This window comes from Tamandua tetradactyla, chromosome 12 (genome assembly GCF_023851605.1).
Source record: "Tamandua tetradactyla isolate mTamTet1 chromosome 12, mTamTet1.pri, whole genome shotgun sequence".
Classification (NCBI taxonomy): Eukaryota; Metazoa; Chordata; class Mammalia; order Pilosa; family Myrmecophagidae; genus Tamandua; species Tamandua tetradactyla.
In genome coordinates, this window is record NC_135338.1 from 99386256 (window position 1) to 99405962 (window position 19707).

At 44.7% G+C, this 19707-nt stretch overlaps 1 protein-coding gene across 2 annotated transcripts in view; it reads left to right on the forward strand.

The window, feature by feature from the left end:
- The first annotated feature begins 2494 nt into the window (after positions 1-2494).
- PDE8A (phosphodiesterase 8A) overlaps positions 2495-19707 on the forward strand; it is a 170742-nt gene continuing 153529 nt past the window's right edge. For both annotated transcript variants that reach the window (XM_077124302.1, XM_077124303.1), the window contains exon 1: positions 2495-2692. In XM_077124302.1, coding sequence (XP_076980417.1) covers positions 2510-2692 — 183 coding nt within the window. In that variant the 5' untranslated portion in view covers positions 2495-2509. The remainder of the gene's footprint in view (positions 2693-19707) is intronic.

Genomic DNA, 19707 nt, shown 5'->3' on the forward strand with positions numbered 1-19707 from the left:
CGCGGGTTGTGGGCAGGGGGAAAGGGAGTCTGTTCTAGCCGCTATGTCACCAGAATGTCAAGAAGCTCTGGGTATGGTAGGCACAGGGGCTGGCGATTCCCCTCCAGCTGGGATTAGGATTGTATACGGGTGCCCTGGACACTGCCTAGTGGCTCTCTGAGGATGCCTGGGAGTCCTGGGTGAGCCAGCGGGCGGTGGGTGCCAGGGAGGTTTGGGTTACATCTGTAAGTGTGCCTGCTCTTGTGTCTACCACTGAGGCCCAAGGAAGCTTTGGTGTTGCAGGATGGAGAGGGGTTTGGGAATGCCCGGGCACAGGCTGTGGCCAGGGAGGAAGGGGTAGGAAGGATGGAGGTTAGGCAGTTGGCGCTGAGATGAAGGGCCTGTGACTCCTGGGGTGTCCCAGGCTAAGGTCCTGGGGTGCTGGAGCAGGGACATTGTTCTCCGTGACCCCAGAAGAGGGTAGAGGGCGCCTACCTCTCCCGTCTGCATTTCCCTTACCAAGGTCTCTAAGTCTGCAAATCGGTTTTCAGTGCTATCCAGCAGCGCTCTGGGAACGGAGGGCAAGTCACCAGTTCAGGATCGCGGGGAAGCCCGGTGGACAGCGGAGCCTTTTTTTTTTTTTCCCACCTCCCCACCTAGCGCAGGGTTCAAGGATCTCCCAGGAGAGGCCGGAACGCGAGGGGCTGCCACGCACTCGGGTGGCTTCCTCTGTTCAGAGAGTTCAGTTTCCGCCTGGAGAAATTAACTTTCTGAAACGGTAGGTCAAAGGTAGAAAACACTAGCACTTAGGTTTTATCGAGCAGGTGTTAAATGTTACTGTTCCGAGGCTTAACCCTGATAATGGAGCCCCGTGCCTGTGGTTCAGGCCAGTGCGGCAGGTCACAGGGGGCAGGCGGCGGGTCGCTCAGGACTGTGGCCCCACCACCCGGCCCTTCTGCTCCGCGGCCGTCGGGAAGCATCGAGCGGCAGTGAGGTTGAGGGTCTCAGGTCCCCAGGCCCCGGAGCTTGGGTCTCTGCGGGTCCTGTAGCCTGAGCCTGTGCTACAGTGGGGTGGTCCTGGGGCCACGCTAGGAAAGGTGTGGACGGCGGGAGAGGACAGGAGGGCCGGCCCGGGCTGTGCAGGGGCTGCGCCGGGCAGGGGGAAAGGAAGGATTGCCGGTGGGGGCCCGAGGTGGGCGCGAAGGGCGTCCTGCAGAGAGGAGCCCCAAGAGGCTCTCTCTGAGAGGCTCAATGACGGGGTCAGGTTCAGCGATGACGGCTGTTCTGACTCTTCCTTTGCTTGGGGACTAGAGGATGGTGCGGAGCACGGGCTGCAGGCGCGCAACAGGGCACACAGGGCCTGGGTCTGGGGCGGCAACCAGGCCCCTGGAGACTGCGTCCTGGAGGACTCACCAGGCCCTGGGGACTGCGCCCCGGGGGACACACCAGGCCCTGGGGACTGCGCCCCGGGGGACACACCAGGCCCTGGGGACTGCGCCCCGGGGGACACACCAGGCCCTGGGGACTGCGCCCCGGGGGACACACCAGGTCTCGACCCGCTGGGCCGGGGGTGCGGGTGCCCTCACTGAACCAACACTGCACAGGGACGGCCTTCCACCCGGCCTCTCCACAAATGAGAGCGTCTAGGCTGAGAGACAGTGACCTGACACAGGCCAGGCAGTTACGGAACCGGGATTCGCTCTCCGGAGATTCCGGTCCCGGTGGCTGTGTGTTCTTAGGTTAGTCCCTTCCCATTTCGGGGCCACGGGTCCCCAGACAGCGGCGAGCCCCTCCCGCCGCGCCGCGCATGCTCAGTCCTCTCTCCACCCCACCCCCGCCCCACGGCTTAGCAGTGACGCCAGCGCCCGCTGCAGGTCACCGCTGGGGGCTGGGCGCGGCGGGCTGCCCGCAGGGCCCGGCCCGGATCGCGGAGCCGGAGTCGCGCCTCCCGGCGCTCCCCGTGCGCGCGGCAGCCTCGGCGCCTCTCGACGGCGCGGCCCCTGGCGGACGCGTTTCCTTTCCCACCTCGCCGGGCGCAGCCGCGCCGCCCCGACGGCCTCCTGCGGACCCCGTCCCCTCAGCTTCCGGGCGTCGGGAGCGTCGGGGCTGCCCTTCCCCACCGCCGGCGCTCGGGCTCGCGGCGATTCCTCGCGGGGCGGCGGGCGGGGGCGGCCCCGCGGGGCGGGCGCGGCGGGAACCTCGCGGCTCGCGGCCGGGAGAGCGCGCGTCCCTCCCCGGAGCTGCCCGGAAGCGCGGCGCGGCGAGGCGAGCAGGCGGCCCGCGGCTCCCGACTCGGGAGGGCCATGTTCGGAGGGGCGGCCGCGGCGCGCCGGCCCCCCCCGCGCCCCCAGGCCGCCGCGGCGCCCGCAGCGCGCTGAAGGGGGCGGCCGCACTTCCTGACGCGAGGCCCGCGCCCGCCCGCCCACCGAGCGGCGATGACACGGCGCCCGCCGCGGCCCCGAGGCGCCGGGCGGGCCGTTTGCTGAGCGGATCGCGGCCGCCCGCCAGCGTCCCCCGGCGCCGCGCCAGCATGGGCTGCGCCCCGAGCATCCACATCTCCGAGACCCGGGCGGTGTACCACGGCGGCAAGGAGGCCGAGGAGGCGCCGGGCCCCGCCGCGCCGCCGCCCAGCCTCCAGACGGCCGCCTCGCCCCGGGCCCGCGGCGCCGGACTCGCGGAGCCGGAGCTTCGCGGCCGCGGCGGCGGCGACAAGGTGAGGAGCGCGGGCCGGGCGACGGGGCGGGCGGGCCTCCCTCGCGGGCCGCGGCGCCCACCCGCTCGGCTGGCGCGGCCCGACGGCGCCGGGCTCCTCGGGCGGACCCCGCGGGGCGAGCGGCGGGGCCCTGTGAGCTCGGCCGGCGCGCGCGGACCGGGGGCCCCGAGGGCGCGCGCCCGGTGGAGGCCTGGCCGGGAAGGCGAGCCGCGGCTCCCGGGCCCTGACCCCCGTCGGCGGGGCGGGAAGTGCACCTCTTCCTGTTCTTGGGATTCTGAAATGGGACCTGCAGCATCAGGTCCCACGGCACGTGTGTTTTGAGGGTCACGTTTGTGGCATAAATACGTCCTCAAAGCACAGGTAACAGGAAAACTGTCATAAAGGCGCCTTGGGAAGCCTTCAGCGGAACCAAGTTGATCTTTGATTAAGCAATCCTAGTGACACATTTTGTGACTTCTTTTCTAATTGCGTGTCTTCTCTAGGGCGTTATTGCCATGACTTTTTGCTCAAAATTACTAGGTTAGCGTTTAAGATTTTCTGTAGAAAAGAAGAAAAAACAACAGCAACAAAAAACCCCACAACAAACTTGTTAAGACAGCCAGCAGCAGCTTTCCAGTTGTCTGATTTGAAATTTTAGAGCTGAAATTCATGCATTGTTTCACGTTTTATTAAACCAGGAAAGAAATTTCTGGGCGTACTCGGCCGCGGGCTGTTCAGTGTCGCTCCCTTCAGCACTGCTGCTCTTACAAGTGGTTTACTTGCAGAACTGACTTGATTTCCTTGCTTGCTGAGGAGCGTTCTTCCCAAGTCTGAGAAATGTAGTTTGGCCCACTGTTTTATGCTTCTAATACCGTCATAATACTTTCCCCATCTGAGAGTGAAAAAGTCTTTTTTAGTGTTGTGTAGCATAATTGAAGTGACTTCCCCACCTCTCCCATAGCCTAAGGGAAAATTCAGCTTTGTTCTGATTATCAGAGTTGGTTCTTTCAACTGCAGCATCGACTCTTTGAAGAAGTGTTTGATGGTGCTAGACTATTAACCCCAGCTGTTCCTAGCACCAGCGCAATGCTTATTCATTAAACCTACTTAACTGACCTTAAAAAATACCATACACGTGCAGAACTGGAATGCGGAAACTTTAACAGCTTTCAGGTTTTTGACCCAAATCTAATACTTGTGATTTTGCATGAACTAAGGTTAAATTTTATAAAAACAGCCTTTTTGGAAAGAGGCCCCTGTGTCAGAGCTGTCTTATCAGCCCTTCTGTGGCCTTTTGGGTGCCCTAAAATTCACCTACGCTTTTTGTAAGCATCTGAACGGCAGGAAATTCCTCTTCTATATTCCACGCAGTGCCTGCACTTCCCTGAGTTTCCAAGAGTGCCTGCTTCCAGTCTTCTGTCCCATTGTCAGGCCATTGTCTTGAGTTGGGCCCAGAAAATACATTCATTGTTACAGTGCCAAGTTTCGTGTTGTGCGTAGAGTAGGAGCTTGTAAATATGTGTGTTGAGTTTGTTTTAAATTGTTAACTGTGAATGATGAAACTTTTCAGTCATTGGGATCTGATTCCGTAAAGCTTCCAATATGGGCTTTAAGATACACATTAGTATTACCAGAGGGTGAGCCAAATTATAAATAAATAACAGGACAAGCCCAGAAATAATAGTCCCATATTTATTATTCATGGACTATACATGTCAATGCCAAATCTCGGTTACAGCTGTTTGTTTCAGGCATATCAGGTAGGAGGTGAATGTCGGCATTTTTCTTTGAGTTCAATATTTAAGGGAATGAATCTTTTAAAATTCATTTGAAATAGTAAATGTACTTTGGAAATTTGAAACTATATCTTGAGAGAAGATCAGAAACATAGCAATTTAGCACAAATTATTTTATAATTAATTTGAACCCTTTACATTAATAATTTTAGTTCATTAAAAGGTTTTTTCTTAATGTGCTAAGCCATCGTACCCTTGACTAAGTTTCAATGAGAAAGTTCTTAAAAGAAACCCATTGGGGATGGGATTTGTATCTGTATAGCCTGTAGCAAACCCCATGTCATCAAGAATAGTTGGGAGAAGGATCGCTAATTGCATTTTCCGGTTAGGTGGAGCAGGATTTAATAGTAGGCCCTTTCCTGTTGCATCTTCCATACTGCGTTCCATAAAGCCGTTTATGGACAGATAATAAGCATGACATGAAGAAAGAGTGTCATGGCCAAGCAGGCTTGGGAAATAGACTGGCATAAACTCACTTCAGCACGTTTCTCTCGAGGTGTATTCTAGGCAAGCCATGGGATTCCTTACATGAGAAACCACTATTCTAAGTACAAGAAATGTACTTAACAATAAAACTCAGTAAGCATGATTTGCTTCTTAATGATTCCAAAGGTATGTTCGGATCTTGTAGTGCGTTAGGCTGGGTTGTCTTTATGAACTTATTTAAGTATTACTAAAAATACTCTATTCATTTCAGGAGTTAGACTTCTTGGTCACAGATAATGAACGCTGTGTTCAGTTTGAACACTGACAGTTTTGTTTTGTTTTTAATCAGTGTGAGCTTTAACTGCAACATTTCAATATTTTCTTGTCGGTCTTTGGATTTGTTCCATTTTCCCCATCCTTAGCTAGAACTTCAGTTGTCCTTGAAAGATTTGGATGTGGGGGAAGGGGTATTGGAGGAGCCCACACGCTCACCGTCCCCTCCTTCTCTGGATACCCTGCGGACCCTCCACGCCTACAGTTGCTTCTGTGAAGGTGACAGCCACGGCGGTTTGTTCCCGCTGTGTCCTCCACGGCGCGTGCACAGCAGGCCTGCCTTAGCATTTGTTGAATTGAAGGGTTGTGGGAACCCGACTGTAGCAGTGGAAAACCCACCCAGCCCATATAAAGGAGCGACAGAAACCAGTTTCCACTGGCCTGGAGGCTGTAGAATTTGAATTTGGTTTGGTGGCAGTCTCTGGTTATTGCTCTTTGAGGGCATTTGTAGCCAGGGAGTAATTTATTTCCACCCTGGTGAGCAGAGCGGATTTCCCTGTAGAGATGCTGGTGCTGCTGGGTGGGCAGTACACAGCAGGTGCCACATAACAGCGCAGCCAGGCACTAACCACCACCCAGAAGGTGCTGCCTCTGGCACTCACCCCGAATCCTCTTAGGTGGGCTCTCCGTCTTGGCTGACCCTCTTCCCTGTTGCCTCTGTCACTCTTCCTCCGTCTGGTTCCCCTTGTTTTTCATCACCTTCCTCGCCTCTTCTTTGTCTTCTTCCCTGTTTCCTGCCCGTCCACTCTCCCCAGCACACACTGGCCCGGCCAGCCATCTTCCTCAGCTGGAGCCGAGTCGTTGCTTCGTGTTTCATAGCTATGGAATAAAACTTGCCCATTCTTCTGAATTTATAAATTCAGTTAATCAAATGTTTATATTTTCCTAAACTAAAGCAAAGTTCTCTTTGTGGTCGATTTTTTTCCCCACTAGGGCTCATTGACCTTTGGTAGATTATATGGAATTAACAGTTTCCCTCTGAAAGTGTGGTAGAGAAAATGAGACCCAACTGTATGCTCCTATAAAAGGTGGCTGTGATTTCTCTTGGGAGCTCAAGGGTAGTGAATTCACGTTCACTGTCTTTTTAGCCTATTGGGTGTATAAAGTTCTTATCATCTTGCCAGGCCTAGCTATAAAGATTTTTTAACTGTTTTTTTGAATTCCTATTATATACATAAAATATTTTGCATTTGCACCATGTGTGTTTTTTGTTGTTTATTACTGCCGTCATCATGACATTAAGTGTGGGGGCCTTTGGGATGGATGTCGCCTCTGTCCCAGCTCTGCCAGCTCATGCCAGCGCCCATCCGGGCTTGCCCAGCCTCAGGGAGGGCTGGGATGAGGCCGCGGACCCTTCTGGCGCAGGCACCCCCTGCAAAGTGGCTCCTGAACCTTCTTTTCCCTGGAATGGCTTGCCCATTTGAGTCCGGTTCTTAAATAAGGGACATGAGGCCATGGAATGAGGCAGACAGCTCAGAGTAACTCAGAATTCTTCAGAAGACACAATATATGTTGTTTTAAATTACAAAGTTGCAAAAAAAAAAAATCAAGTAACAGAAGGAGAAGTTACTTAGGAAATGAGTAATCCCTCTGTCTAGTCCAAGGTCACTGGTTTCTGCCTTGTTGCTCAGTGTGGGGGGCGGGCGGAGGCGGGGGCCCGAGCCCTTTGCGTGCAGCCTGCTGGTGCTGGCAGTGCCCCCCTTCTCGGGCGCCTCCTGGGTGGCTGGCGCTGCACTCGATGTGCTACTGGTGTTTCTCATTGAGTTCCCGCTCCCCGCTGAGGTGGCTGGTATCGTTTCCCTTTTGCGGAGAAGTTACCAGAGATTAGAAACTCACGGGAAGTCTTAGAGTTAATCTGATTCAGATCCATCATTGTTCCTGAGTTTTGTCCCTTGGGCTGTTGAGAGCCTGCCATCCACTTAACCACCGCGCTGCCACCCTGTGTCGCAACCTCTGGTCTGTGCTCGGCTGTAGATGCTGTTGGGTTCGGGGGTGTTGAGCAGGCATCCTGAATCTGCACCCTTAGGAGTACCCGTCTTGACGTCTTTCTTGGGGAAGTTGGCTGCAGCCCTGTCATGGGTCCGTGTTTGGGGAAGTGGCCGCCATCTCCAGCTGTGTCGGATTGACTGCAGAAGCCCGGCGTCCTGTGATGCCCTTTCATCCGGGCTCTTTGTTCTTTGAAGTGGGCTGGCAGGGCACCTGCAGGAGTCTCTCCTTTCTCCTTCTTCCCCAGGAGTCCGTAGGGGTCAGGTCTTCCCCTTGACCCGTGTGGTGCCCCACCTGCCCCATTTTGCATGTACAGATCTTCCCAGAGGCCTTCAGAGCCGCCGAAACCTCTCTGACCTCCTGACTGGGCTTGTGCTCTGTAATTCTGGCTTGTGTTCTCTTTCCTCTGCTCTTGGGACCTTCTCCTCGAGCCCTTCTGGGCTCAGCAAAAGATTTCTGCCTTGAGCCTCCTGCTGGGTTATAAACTGCTTGAAGGTAGGGACCGTGTCCTCCTTTCGTTCCTGTTCGCCGAGTGCTTGGCCCACTCAGTAAATATTTGGATAAAGACACCAGTTTCTAAAGCCAAACGGGCATTTACTCATGTTTTCCAGGTCCGTCTTACCTTGTTTAAATTTAACAAACAATATTGGGGTGTGCTGTATGTGTTTAAACAGAAAGCCTAAATATCCTGAAGCCAGTGATTAATCTGTGGGGTGATTAATACATCTTTTGCCTCTAATTTTGGCCTTGTTAGGATTGAGCAATGTTCCTGGGTCCCTCCTTCTGTCCTGCTTTTCTGTTTACTAAGAAGACTGGGGTATCATGTCAGAGAGCTGTTTGGACAAGTTTTCTATTGGTTTCTTAGCTATAGGCATCCTCTGTTGTTTGCCCATCCACCCAGACAGGAAGGATGTCACAAATTTCCCCAAACTTTGAAGATGACCTCAAAGAACTCTGTGGGACTTGCCAGTGCTCCTGAGACAACCCAGAGAGCTTGCGGCACGTCAGCAGTTTCCGTACTGTCTGCAGGTGTCGGGCCCCATGGCAGTTGCCTGGCGAGGGTGGTTGGAGCAAGGAGGAGGAGCCAGCAGACGGGGATTTGGGTCCAGACCCACCCGGTCCTCTGTGGTACCTGAAGGTTCTCACCCTGTTTCCTCGAGCGTGAAGTGAAGCTAGAACACCTGGGTTTGGGGGAGGGTCACTGCATTTGTGTCCCAGTGTTTTTGTAAGGTTTGATTACTTTCTTTCAACCACCTAGCTCAAAAGTAAACTTTGCTCAAATGTATCTATGTTTATTATTTATTTTTAACTTTTAAAAAAATAATTGTATAGTATGTATATACAAAGCAAAGAAAGAAAAAAGCAATGGTTTTCAAAGCACTCTTCAACAAGTAGTTACAGGACAGATCCCAGAGTTTGTCATGGGATACCATACCATCCTCTCAGATTTTTCCTTCTAGCTGCTCCAGAATATACGAGGCTAAAAGCAATAAATGTATATATTTTTTATCAGGGCAATCAACTTTTCTTTTTTGTGAAAAATAGCATATATACAAAACAACAATTTTCAAAGCACAGCACAACAATTAGTTGTAGAACATATTTCAGAGTTTGACATGGGTTACAAGTCTATATTTTTCAGTTTTTACTCCTAGCTGCTCTAAGATACTGGAGACTAAAAGAGGTATCAATTTAATGATTCAGCAGTCATACTCGTTTGGTAAACCCTACCTTCTCTATATAGCCCCACCATCATCTTTGATCTTTTTCTCCCATTCCTTAGGGGTATTTGGGCAATGGCCATTCTAACTTTTTCATGTTGGAAGGGGCTGTCAATAAAATGGAATAGGGAGCTGGAACTATCCAATGTTCTGGAGAGGCTGGCCCCTCTGGGTTTCAGGACTTATCTGGACCAGGGACCCACCTGGCGGTTGTAGGTTTTTGGAAAGTTACCCTAGTTCATGGAACCTATGTTTATTTTTTAAAGTAAATCTTTTTCATTCTTGTATATGTATGTCCTTTCCCAGTATTCTTTTTTTTTTTTAACATGGGCAGGCACTGGGAATCGAACCCGGGTCCTCTGACATGGCAGGCAGGCATTCTTGCCTGCTGAGCCACTGTGGCCCGCCCTCCCCAGTATTTTATTGTGAGAAATTTCAAACATGCGACAAAGTTGAAAGAACTGTGTACACGAATAAGTACTGCCTAGATTTTGCAACTCACATTTTCCTATGTTTACTTTGTCGTTTCAAGCTATCCATCTTATCTACCCATTGATTCATTTTATTTTTGGATGCATTTCAAAGTTTCACACACAGTATACTTAACCCTTCAACACTTCAGTATGTATATCATTTATAGAAGACAAAATTTGCCTTTTTTAAACTAAAATTTAAACAGAGTAAAATGTACAAATTTTAAGTGTACCACTTATGAGTTTTGACAGCTGTATACCTGCGTACCACACACCCCTGTGTAGATACAGAATATTACCATCACGCTATAAAGTTCTTTTCTGCTCCTTCCTGATTTCTCCTCCCTACAGCTAGAGGCAACCACTGTTCTGATTTTCTTCCCATTATAAGTTATTTTTACCTAATCTAGAACTTAATATAAGTACAGTCTTAAAGTGTGTATTCTTTTGTGTAAAGCTTCTTTCACTCAGTGTAATGGTTTCAAGAGATACATTTATGTTGCATGCACAGTAGTTTGCTCTTTTTTCTTGGTTATATCGTTTGCTTATCCATTCTTCTGTTGATGGACACTAAGTCTATTTCTAATTTTTGGCTATTATGAATAAAGCTGCTGGAAACATTCTGGTTTAAGTTATTTTGTGAGCATGCTTTCTTTTCTTTTGGAAAATTGCTGAATCACAGAATAAGTATATGTTTAGCTTTGTGAGATACTGTGTAACCTTTTTCCAAAATGATTATACAGTTTTACACTCCAGCCAACAATGATTAATAAAAGTTGTGGTTCCACATCCTTGCTACTGCTTGGCATTAATCAGGTTTTTAGTTTTTGCCATTTTGGTTGGCATAGATCTCATTGTGGTTTTGATTTGCATTTCCTTGATGACTAATGATTTAGAGTACTTTTGCATGTGCTTATGGTCATTTATATAAATTATTTTAAAAAGTTTTCATTTCAATACTTTTTTAATTAAAAGGAAATATAAATATCATCACAAACCTCTGGGTAGGGGGATTTACAAATCTCTTACCATAAAAGAAAGGATTAATAAGTCTACATTAAAATAAAGAACTTCTCATCAAATGAGTGTGAAAAGAAAAGTCACAGATTAGAAGAAGATATTTGCAACACCCAATACCAATAAAGGATTAGGGTCCAGAATACTATATATAGAATTCCTGCACATCAATAAGAAAAAGACAGACCAGTTGAAAAATTGGCAGAAGACTTGGACAGGCGTGTCAGGAAAGAGACACACAAATGGCCAATCGATGCATGAAAAAAATGTTCAACCTCATTGGAGAAATGAAAACAACAGTGAAATAACTTTTTACAGTCAGTAAATTTGCAAACATTTAGGAACCTGACAGTATTTTGAGGAACTCCTAGTCCTGCAAGTGGAAGTGCAAATTGGTTCAACCACTAAGGACCATTGGCATCACCAAAGGGACTTAGGGATGGGCCCCTGTGACCAAACATTTCCACCCCGAGGAACTCCTACACGTGCACAGCGGAAGTACATGCAACTGTGTTCACAGCAGTGCTGCTTTTAACAGCAGCGTTTTGGGAACAACACAAATACTCATCAATAATGTAATGGATAAATAAGTTCTGGTATGCTCAAGCAAAGGAATGCTGTACACCTGTGAAGTGAATGAACTATAGCTGTGCTTATCAGTTTAGCTATATTGGCTCAAAAACTTAATGCTGAGAGAAAGAAGTAGTTATAGAAGAATTTATAAGATGTTACTTTTACAGTTTAGTGGTTAAACAATATATTATTTAGGAATATATTCACAAGTGTTAAAATTATAAAGAAAACTAAAGAAATAATTACTGTAAAATTAGGTTAGGCAAAAGAAAGTTTATTATAAGGACTTAAATGATTAACGGGGTGTGTTGAGTACTTAGGAGAGAGGGTAGAGGAGGGATACACCGGGCCCTGCCCTCAGGGAACAAGTATTCTCTCTGGAAAGATGAGGCAGGCCCTGCCCGGGAAGTGAAGATGCAGTGCCTTAGGGGATGGAGTGGGTGTTTGGAGTATAGAGGCAGGAATGTGGTTCTAGGAGGGGAGAGGGGAAGAAAACGAAGGGTTTGACCTGGCTGGAAAGGCTGGGAAGAGCTGGATGGGGTGCAGAGGGCTCTGGGCAGCCAGCTGGCTGTGCAGCCCCGAGGGGGTCAGCCAGGAAGGCGGGAGGCCAGAGAGTTGCAGGCCGTCCTGCGACCTCAGAGAAGACCAGAGGCTTTCCTACAGAGCAGTCGTAGGAGAGAAACGCTCTGTGAAGATCAGGAGGACCTTGCAGTGGGTAGAGTGGGGGAGTTAGAGATGGGACACTGTCTTGGTGTCTGCTGTGCTTCCGGCACAAGGTGTGACCAGGTCTAACGACCTTGGTGCTTCGGGTGAGGAGGGAATGGATGAGGGAAAAACCACAGGACCGGGACGTGATTGGACGTGCACAGTAAGGCAGGGGGAAGTGGGGGGTGACTCAGAGGTTGGGGCTTACCCGAATAGGGCTGTGATAACATGCCACAGTTTGTGCAGTGCTTTATGGTGTACCAAGTACTATTTTTATACGTCCTCTCACTTGATATTCCCCAAACTCCTGTGAGGTAGGAAGGAGGGATTTTATTTTCCTTGTTGAAGACAAAAGAAGCAGAAATTGAGAGAGACTAAATGATTTGCCCAAGTTTCTGGTCACCACTTATAGAAACGGGTTGGCTGTGATAGTGTAGTGTTGACGCTGGAGGAAAGGAGCGTAGGGATTTTCTTTTTTAAAATTTTTTTATTTTTTAATTTTTAAAAATTTTTTATTGATAAAAAAAATTACAAGAAACACAAACATTCCCAACACATACACTCAGCAGTTCACAATATCATCACATAGTTGCATATTCATCATCATGATCATTTCCGAGAACATTAGCATCAATTCAGAAAAAGAAATAAAAAAACAACAGAAAAATATAACAGAAAAAAATTTTTTTACAGGCCATACCCCTTACTGATCCCTTTCATTGATTACTACTGTTTCAAACTAAATCTATTTTAACATTTGTTCCCCTTATTATTTATTTTTATTCCTTATGTTCCTCTCATCTGTTGACAAGGTAGATAAAAGGAGCATCAGACACAAGGTTTTCACAATCACACAGTCTCATTGTGAAAGCTATATCATTGTTCAATCATCATCAAGAAACATGGCTACTGGAACACAGCACTACATTTTCAGGCAATTCCCTCCAGCCTCTCCGCTACATCTTGAACAACAAGGTGATATCTACTTAATGCGTAAGAATAACCTCCAGGATAACGTCTGGACTCTGCTTGGAATCTCTCAGCCATTGACATTTTGTTTCATTTTACTCTTCCCCCTTTTGGTTGAGCAGGTTCTCTCAATCCCTTGATGTTAATTCTCAGCTCATTCTAGGGTTTTTCTCAGCCCCTTGATGCTGAGTATCAGCTCATTCCAGGATCTCTGTCCCACATTGCCAGGAAGGTCCACACCCCTGGGAGTCATGTCCCACGCAGAGAGGGGGAGGGTGGTGAGACTGCTCATCATATTGGCTGGAGAGAGAGGCCACATCTGAGGAACTAAAGAGGCTCTCTTGGGGGTGACTCTTTGGCCTAAATTTTAAGTAGACCTGACCTATCCTTTGTGGGGTTAAGTTTCATGTGAACAAACCCCAAGACTGTAGCTTTGGTTGTCCACACTGCTTGTGAGAATATCAAGAATTCAACTTGGGGAAGTTGAATTTCTCCCCACTCTCACCATTCCCCGAAGGGGGCTTGCAAATACTTTTCCAGTCACTGATCAAATCACTCTGGGATTCATCGGGGCATCACTCTGGACAAACCAACAAAATCTCATGTGCTACCTGAGAATCCAAGTACTTATGACATTCAATCAAACTATCTACATGAGTTATATTAGGAAATGCTCTTGCCAAAATCTAAATTTTGTAACACATAAACATTTTTTGCTTTAGTCTCACACATAAGGTGACATTTTAAAGTATTAATTATCATCTATTTTCAGCACCCTGCAATAATGACATTCCTTTGTTCTTCCTCATGCAAAAACATTTTTAAAATTTGTACATTGTACATTTCACTATTATTATACACTCTAGGCATTCCTAGATTATACCATCTCGATCTTTAACATCTATCTTTCTTTCTGATTTCATTTATGTCCCCATCCCTCCTCCCTCTATCATTCTCACATGCAGCTTCATTCAGTGTTTTAACATAATTACATTACAGTTAGGTAGTATTGTGCTGTCCATTTCTGAGTTTTTGTATCCAGTCCTGTTGCACAGTCTGTATCCCCTTCAGCTCCAATTACCCACTATCTTACCCTATTTCTATCTCCTGGTGGTCTCTGTTACCAACAATATATTCCAAGTTTATTCACTAATGTTGGTTCATATCAGTGAGACCATACAGTATTTGTCCTTTAGTTTTTGTCTAGACTCACTCAGCATAATGTTCTCTAGGTCCATCCATGTTATTACATACTTCATAAGTTTATTCTGTCTTAGAGCTGCATAATATTCCATCGTATGTATATACCACAGTTTGTTTAGTCACTCGTCTGTTGATGGACATTTTGGCTGTTTCCATCTCTTTGCAATTGTAAATAACGCTGCTATAAACATTGGTGTGCAAATGTCCGTTTGTGTCTTTGCCCTTATGTCCTCTGAGTAGATACCTAGCAATGGTATTGCTGGGTCGTATGGCAATTCTATATTCAGCTTTTTGAGGAACCGCCAAACTGCCTTCCACAGTGGTTGCACCATTTGACATTCCCACCAACAGTGAATAAGTGTGCCTCTTTCTCCACATTCTCTCCAGCACTTGTCATTTTCTGTTTTGTTGATAATGGCCATTCTGGTGGGAATGAGATGATATCTCATTGTGGTTTTGATTTGCATTTCTCTAATGGCCAGGGACATTGAGCATCTCTTCATGTGCCTTTTGGCCATTTGTATTTCCTCTTCTGAGAGGTGTCTGTTCAAGTCTTTTTCCCATTTTGTAATTGGATTGGCTGTCTTTTTGTTGTTGAGCTGAACAATCTCTTTATAAATTCTGGATACTAGACCTTTATCTGATATGTCATTTCCAGATATTGTCTCCCATGTGTAGGCTCTCTTTTTACTTGATGAAGTTCTTTGATGCACAAAAGTGTTTGATTTTGAGGAGCTCCCATTTTTTCTTTCTTTCTTCAGTGCTCTTGCTTTAGGTGTAAGGTCCATAAAACCTCCTCCAATTATAAGATTCATAAGATATCTCCCTACATTTTCCTCTAACTGTTTTATGGTCTTAGACCTAATGTTTAGATCTTTGATTCATTTTGAGTTAACTTTTGTATAGGGTGTGAGATACGGGACCTCTTTCATTCTTTTGCATATGGATATCCAGTTCTCTAGGCACCATTTATTGAAGAGATTGTTCTGTCCCAGGTGAGTTGGCTTGACTGCCTTATCAAAGATCAAATGTCCATAGATGAGAGGGTCTATATCTGAGCACTCTATTCGATTCCATTGGTCAATATATCTATCTTTATGCCAGTACCACGCTGTTTTGACCACTGTGGCTTCATAATATGCCTTAAAGTCAGGCAGCGTGAGAACTCCAGCTTCGTTTTTTTTCCTCAAGATACCTCTAGCAATTCAGGGCACCCTGCCCTTCCAGGTAAATTTGCTTATTGGTTTTTCTATTTCTGAAAAGTAAGTTGTTGGAATTTTGATTGGTATTGCATTGAATCTGTAAATCAATTTAGGTAGAATTGGCATCTTAACTATATTTAGTCTTCCAGTCCATGAACATGGTATGCCCTTCCATCTTTTTAGGTCTTCTGTGATTTCTTTTAACAGTTTCTTGTAGTTTTCTTTGTATAGGTCTTTTGTGTCTTTAGTTAAATTTATTCCTAAGTATTTTATTCTTTTAGTTGCAATTGTAAATGGGATTCGTTTCTTGATTTCCCCCTCAGCTTGTTCATTGCTAGTGTATAGAAACACTACAGATTTTTGAATGTTGATCTTGTAACCTGCCACTTTGCTGTACTCGTTTATTAGCTCTAGTAGTTTTGCTGTGGATTTTTCAGGGTTTTCAATGTATAGTATCATATCATCTGCAAACAGTGATAGTTTTACTTCTTCCTTTCCAATTTTGATGCCAGCTGTTCTAGTTTGCTAGCTGCTGGAATGCAATATACAAGAAACGGAATGGCTTTTAAAAAGGGAAATTTAATGAGTTGCTAGTTTACAGTTCTAAGGCTGAGAAAATGTCCCAATTAAAACAAGTCTAAAGAAATGTCCAATCAAAGGCATCTAAGGAAAGATACTTTGGTTCAAGAAGGCCAGTGAAGTTCAGGGTTTCTCTCTCAAGTGAGAAGGCATATGGCGAACACAGTCAGGGCTTCTCTCTCAGCTGGAAGGGCGCATGGTGAATACGGCGTCATCTGCTAGCTTCGTCTCCTGGCTTCCTGTTTCATGAAGCTCCCCGGGAGGCGTTTTCCTTCTTCATCTTCAAAGGTCGCTGGCTGGTGGACTCTCTGCTTTGTAGTGTTGCTCTCTCTGAATCTCTCTGAATCTCTCATTCTCCAAAGTGTTTCCTCTTTTATAGGACTTCAGAAACTAATCGAGACCCACTGAAATGGGTGGAGACATGTCATCCCCTAATCCAGTTTAACAACCATTCTTAACTAAATCACATCAACCAGGGAGATGATCTCATTACAGTTTCAAACATACAGTATTGAATAGAGATTATTCTACCTTTATGAAATGAGATTTATATTAAAACATGGCTTTTCTTAGGGGGCATACTTCCTTTCAAACCAGCACGCCAGCATAGGGATTTTTTAAAAAGCCTTGTCTCTTGCTTCTGAAATCATTATAAGAGTAATGTTCATTGTAGAAAACTTGAAGAAATACCAAAAAGAACAACAATTTCTTGAATTGTACAATCAAGAGATAACTTCCCAGAAAATGTTGATATGTATCCTTCTATCCACGAAGATTGTTTTTAATAATTGTAATTAAAAACTCTGTTTTAAATAGTTTTGTTCTTTTATTCTAGGAAACGCTTAACTGTTATTTCTCCAAATGCTGTCTACCTTCCATTCTCTCAATTCTCTTCTCTTTTAGCTCCATCCAAAAGTGAGAGGATCTAGATATATTGCAATCTGTCCTCCTTGTCACTTCACTTTTCTTTCCTTTTTTAAAATTAAAGTAGTTGTAGGTTTATATAAAAATCATGCGGAAAGTACAAAGTTCCCATATATCCACCCCCACCCTTTTACTTTGGAATGTGGATACCCAGTTCTCCCAGCACCATTTAATGAAGATACTATTCTTTCTCCATTGTATATACTTTTTGTAAATAGATGTGTTGATCTATTGCTGGACTTTCAGTTCTGTTCCATTGGTCTATTTGTCTCTCTTTATGCTAGTATCATTCTGTTTTGAGTATTAGCTTTGTTTTGTAGTAGAGTTTGAAATCAGAAAGTATGAGTCTTTGTTCTTTCTAAAGATTGTCTTGTGTATTTATGGCCTCTTGCAGTTGCAGATGTATTTGATGATTTGTTTTTCTGTTTCTGCGAGAAAGTATGTTAAAATTTTGTTGGGGATTGCATTCAATCTGTAAGTCATGTTGGGCAATGTTGACCTCTTAATTCTTCCAATCCGTGAATATGGAATGTCTTCCCATTTATTTAGGTAGACTTTAATTTCTTTTAGCAATATTTTGTGGTGTTCAAGTTTTGTAGTGTACAAGTTTTTCACCTGTTTGGTTACATTTATTCTTAGGTATTTTATTCTTTTAGATTGCTGTTGGAAGTGGAATTGTTTTCTTGATTTCCTTTGTAGTTTGATTCCTGGTGTATAGAAACTGCTTTTGCATGCTGAATTAACTTATTAGTTCCTTTAGCTTTCTTGTGTGTTCTTAGGGATTTTCTATATATAGAATCATGTCGTCTGCAAATAGGATTAATTTGACTTCTTCCTTTCTAATTTGGATGCCTTTTATTTCTTTCTCTTGCCTAATTGCTGTGACTAGAACTTCTAGTACAATATTGGATAGCAGTGGGGATCCTTGTCTTACTACTGATCTTAAGGGGAAATTTTTCAGTCTTTCACCATTGTGTATATTTGCTAAAGGATTTTCATAATTTGCTAAAGGTTTATCATTTTTCATGAGAAAGTTCCTTTCTATTCCTAGTTTTCTGAGTGCTTTTATCGTGAAAGGATGTTGGATTTTGTGAAATGCATCAATTGAGAATATCGTGGATTTTTTCCTTCATTCTATTAATGGTAGTTTATTATTTTGATGGTTGTATGTTGAACCATCTATGCATTCCTAGAATAAATCCTACTTGGTTGTGGTCTATAATAATTTTTTTAAAATGCAGTTTTATTGAGATAAATTCACATACCATGCAGTCCATTTAAAGTGTACAGTCGTCGTCTTCTGGCATATTCGTAGAGTTCTGCATTCAGCACCACAGTAACTTCTAGAACATTTTCACCCTGAAGAAGGTTCACTATATTATACAGTCCTGTGTTTCATCATCTGGCTTTCCTTCTAGAGACATTCACGGCCTTATACTTTTCTTTTCAACTACAGTCACACCCACATATCATCACTGTTAGTTATACTTCCTATGCTATGCTCCCATCGCCTCCATCCATTCCCATTTACAAACAACCTTATTAACTATTCTGCACAAATTAAGCATCAATTCCCTATTCTCTGCCTTCATTCTATCTTTTCATGACCTGTATTCTAAACTAACACCATGAGTTTGCTAGTTATTTTTAGTTCATATTAGATCATACTCTATTTGTCCTTTTATGTCTTACTTATGTTTCTCAACCTAATGTCCTCAAGGTTCATCCATGTAGCCGCATGCATTATGACTTCATTTCTTTTTAGAGCTGCCTAAATTCCACCATATGTATATATTGCATTTTTAAAATCCATTCATTGATTGATGAAACATCTGGGTTGTTTCCATCCTTTGGCAATTGGGAGTAATGTCATTGTGCAAATGTCTGCTTGCATACCTGCTTTCAGTTCTGAGTATATACCTAGTATATTGGGATTGCTGGATCATATGGCAGTTCTAGACTTAGCATCCTGAGGAACCACCAGACTCTCTTACAGAGAGACTGCATCATTTAACATTTTCACCAGCGGTGAATGAGTATTCCTATTTCTCCACATCCTCTGTAACACCTGCTGTTCTTTTTTTTTTTTTTTTTTTAATAGTGGCCATTCTGGTAGGTGTAAACTGATATCTTGTAATTTTAATTTGCATTTCCCTAATCAGTAGTGATGTTGAACATATTTTCATGTACTTTTTAGCCATTTGTATATCTTCTTTGGAAGAATGTCTGCTGATCTCTTTTGCCCATTTTAAATTGGGCTTCTTGTCTTTCTATCATTGAATTGTAGTTGTAAGATCTCTTTGTAGGTCTTGGATATGAAGACTTTTATTGGATGCGTGGTTTCCAATATTTTCTCCCATTGAGTAGGCTGGCTTTTCATCCTCTTAACAAAGTCCTTGAAGCACAGAAGTATTCAGTTTTGAGAAAGTCCTATTTATCTGTTTTTTTTCCTTTTGTTGCTTATGCTCCAGGCATAAGGTCTAAGAAACTACCTCCTACCACAAGATCTTGAAGATGCTTCCCTACATTTTCTTCTAGGACTTTTGTGGTTTTGAGTTCTTCTATTTAGGTCTTTATTCTACTTTGAGTTAATTTTTGTGTAAGGTGCAAAATAGGGGTCTTATTTCATTCTTTTGGATATACATATCTAGTTCTCTCAGCACCATTTGTTGAGAAGTCTTTAACATCTCAGATGGGTGGGCTTGGCAGCTTTGTCAAGAATCAGTTGATTATAGATATGAGGGTCTATTTCTGATATCTCAATTCAATCCCATTGATCAATCTATTTTTATGCGTTTACCATGCTGTTTTGACCACTATAGCTTTTTAACATGCTTTGACATGAAGTTTGAGTCCTTCAACTTTGTTCATTTTTTTTCAAGATGTTTTTGCTATTCAGGGTTCCTTACCCTTCCAAATAAATTTGATAATTGACTTTTCCACTTCTTCAAAGTAGACTTTTGGAAGTTTGATTGGGATTGTGTTGAATCTATAAATCTGTTTGAGTAGAATTAATGTATAAATGGCATTTAGCCTTCCAATCCATGAACACAGAATGACCTTCCATTTATTTAGCTCTTTTAAAAAAATTTTCTTTTAGCAATACTTTGTAGTTTTGTGAATATAAGT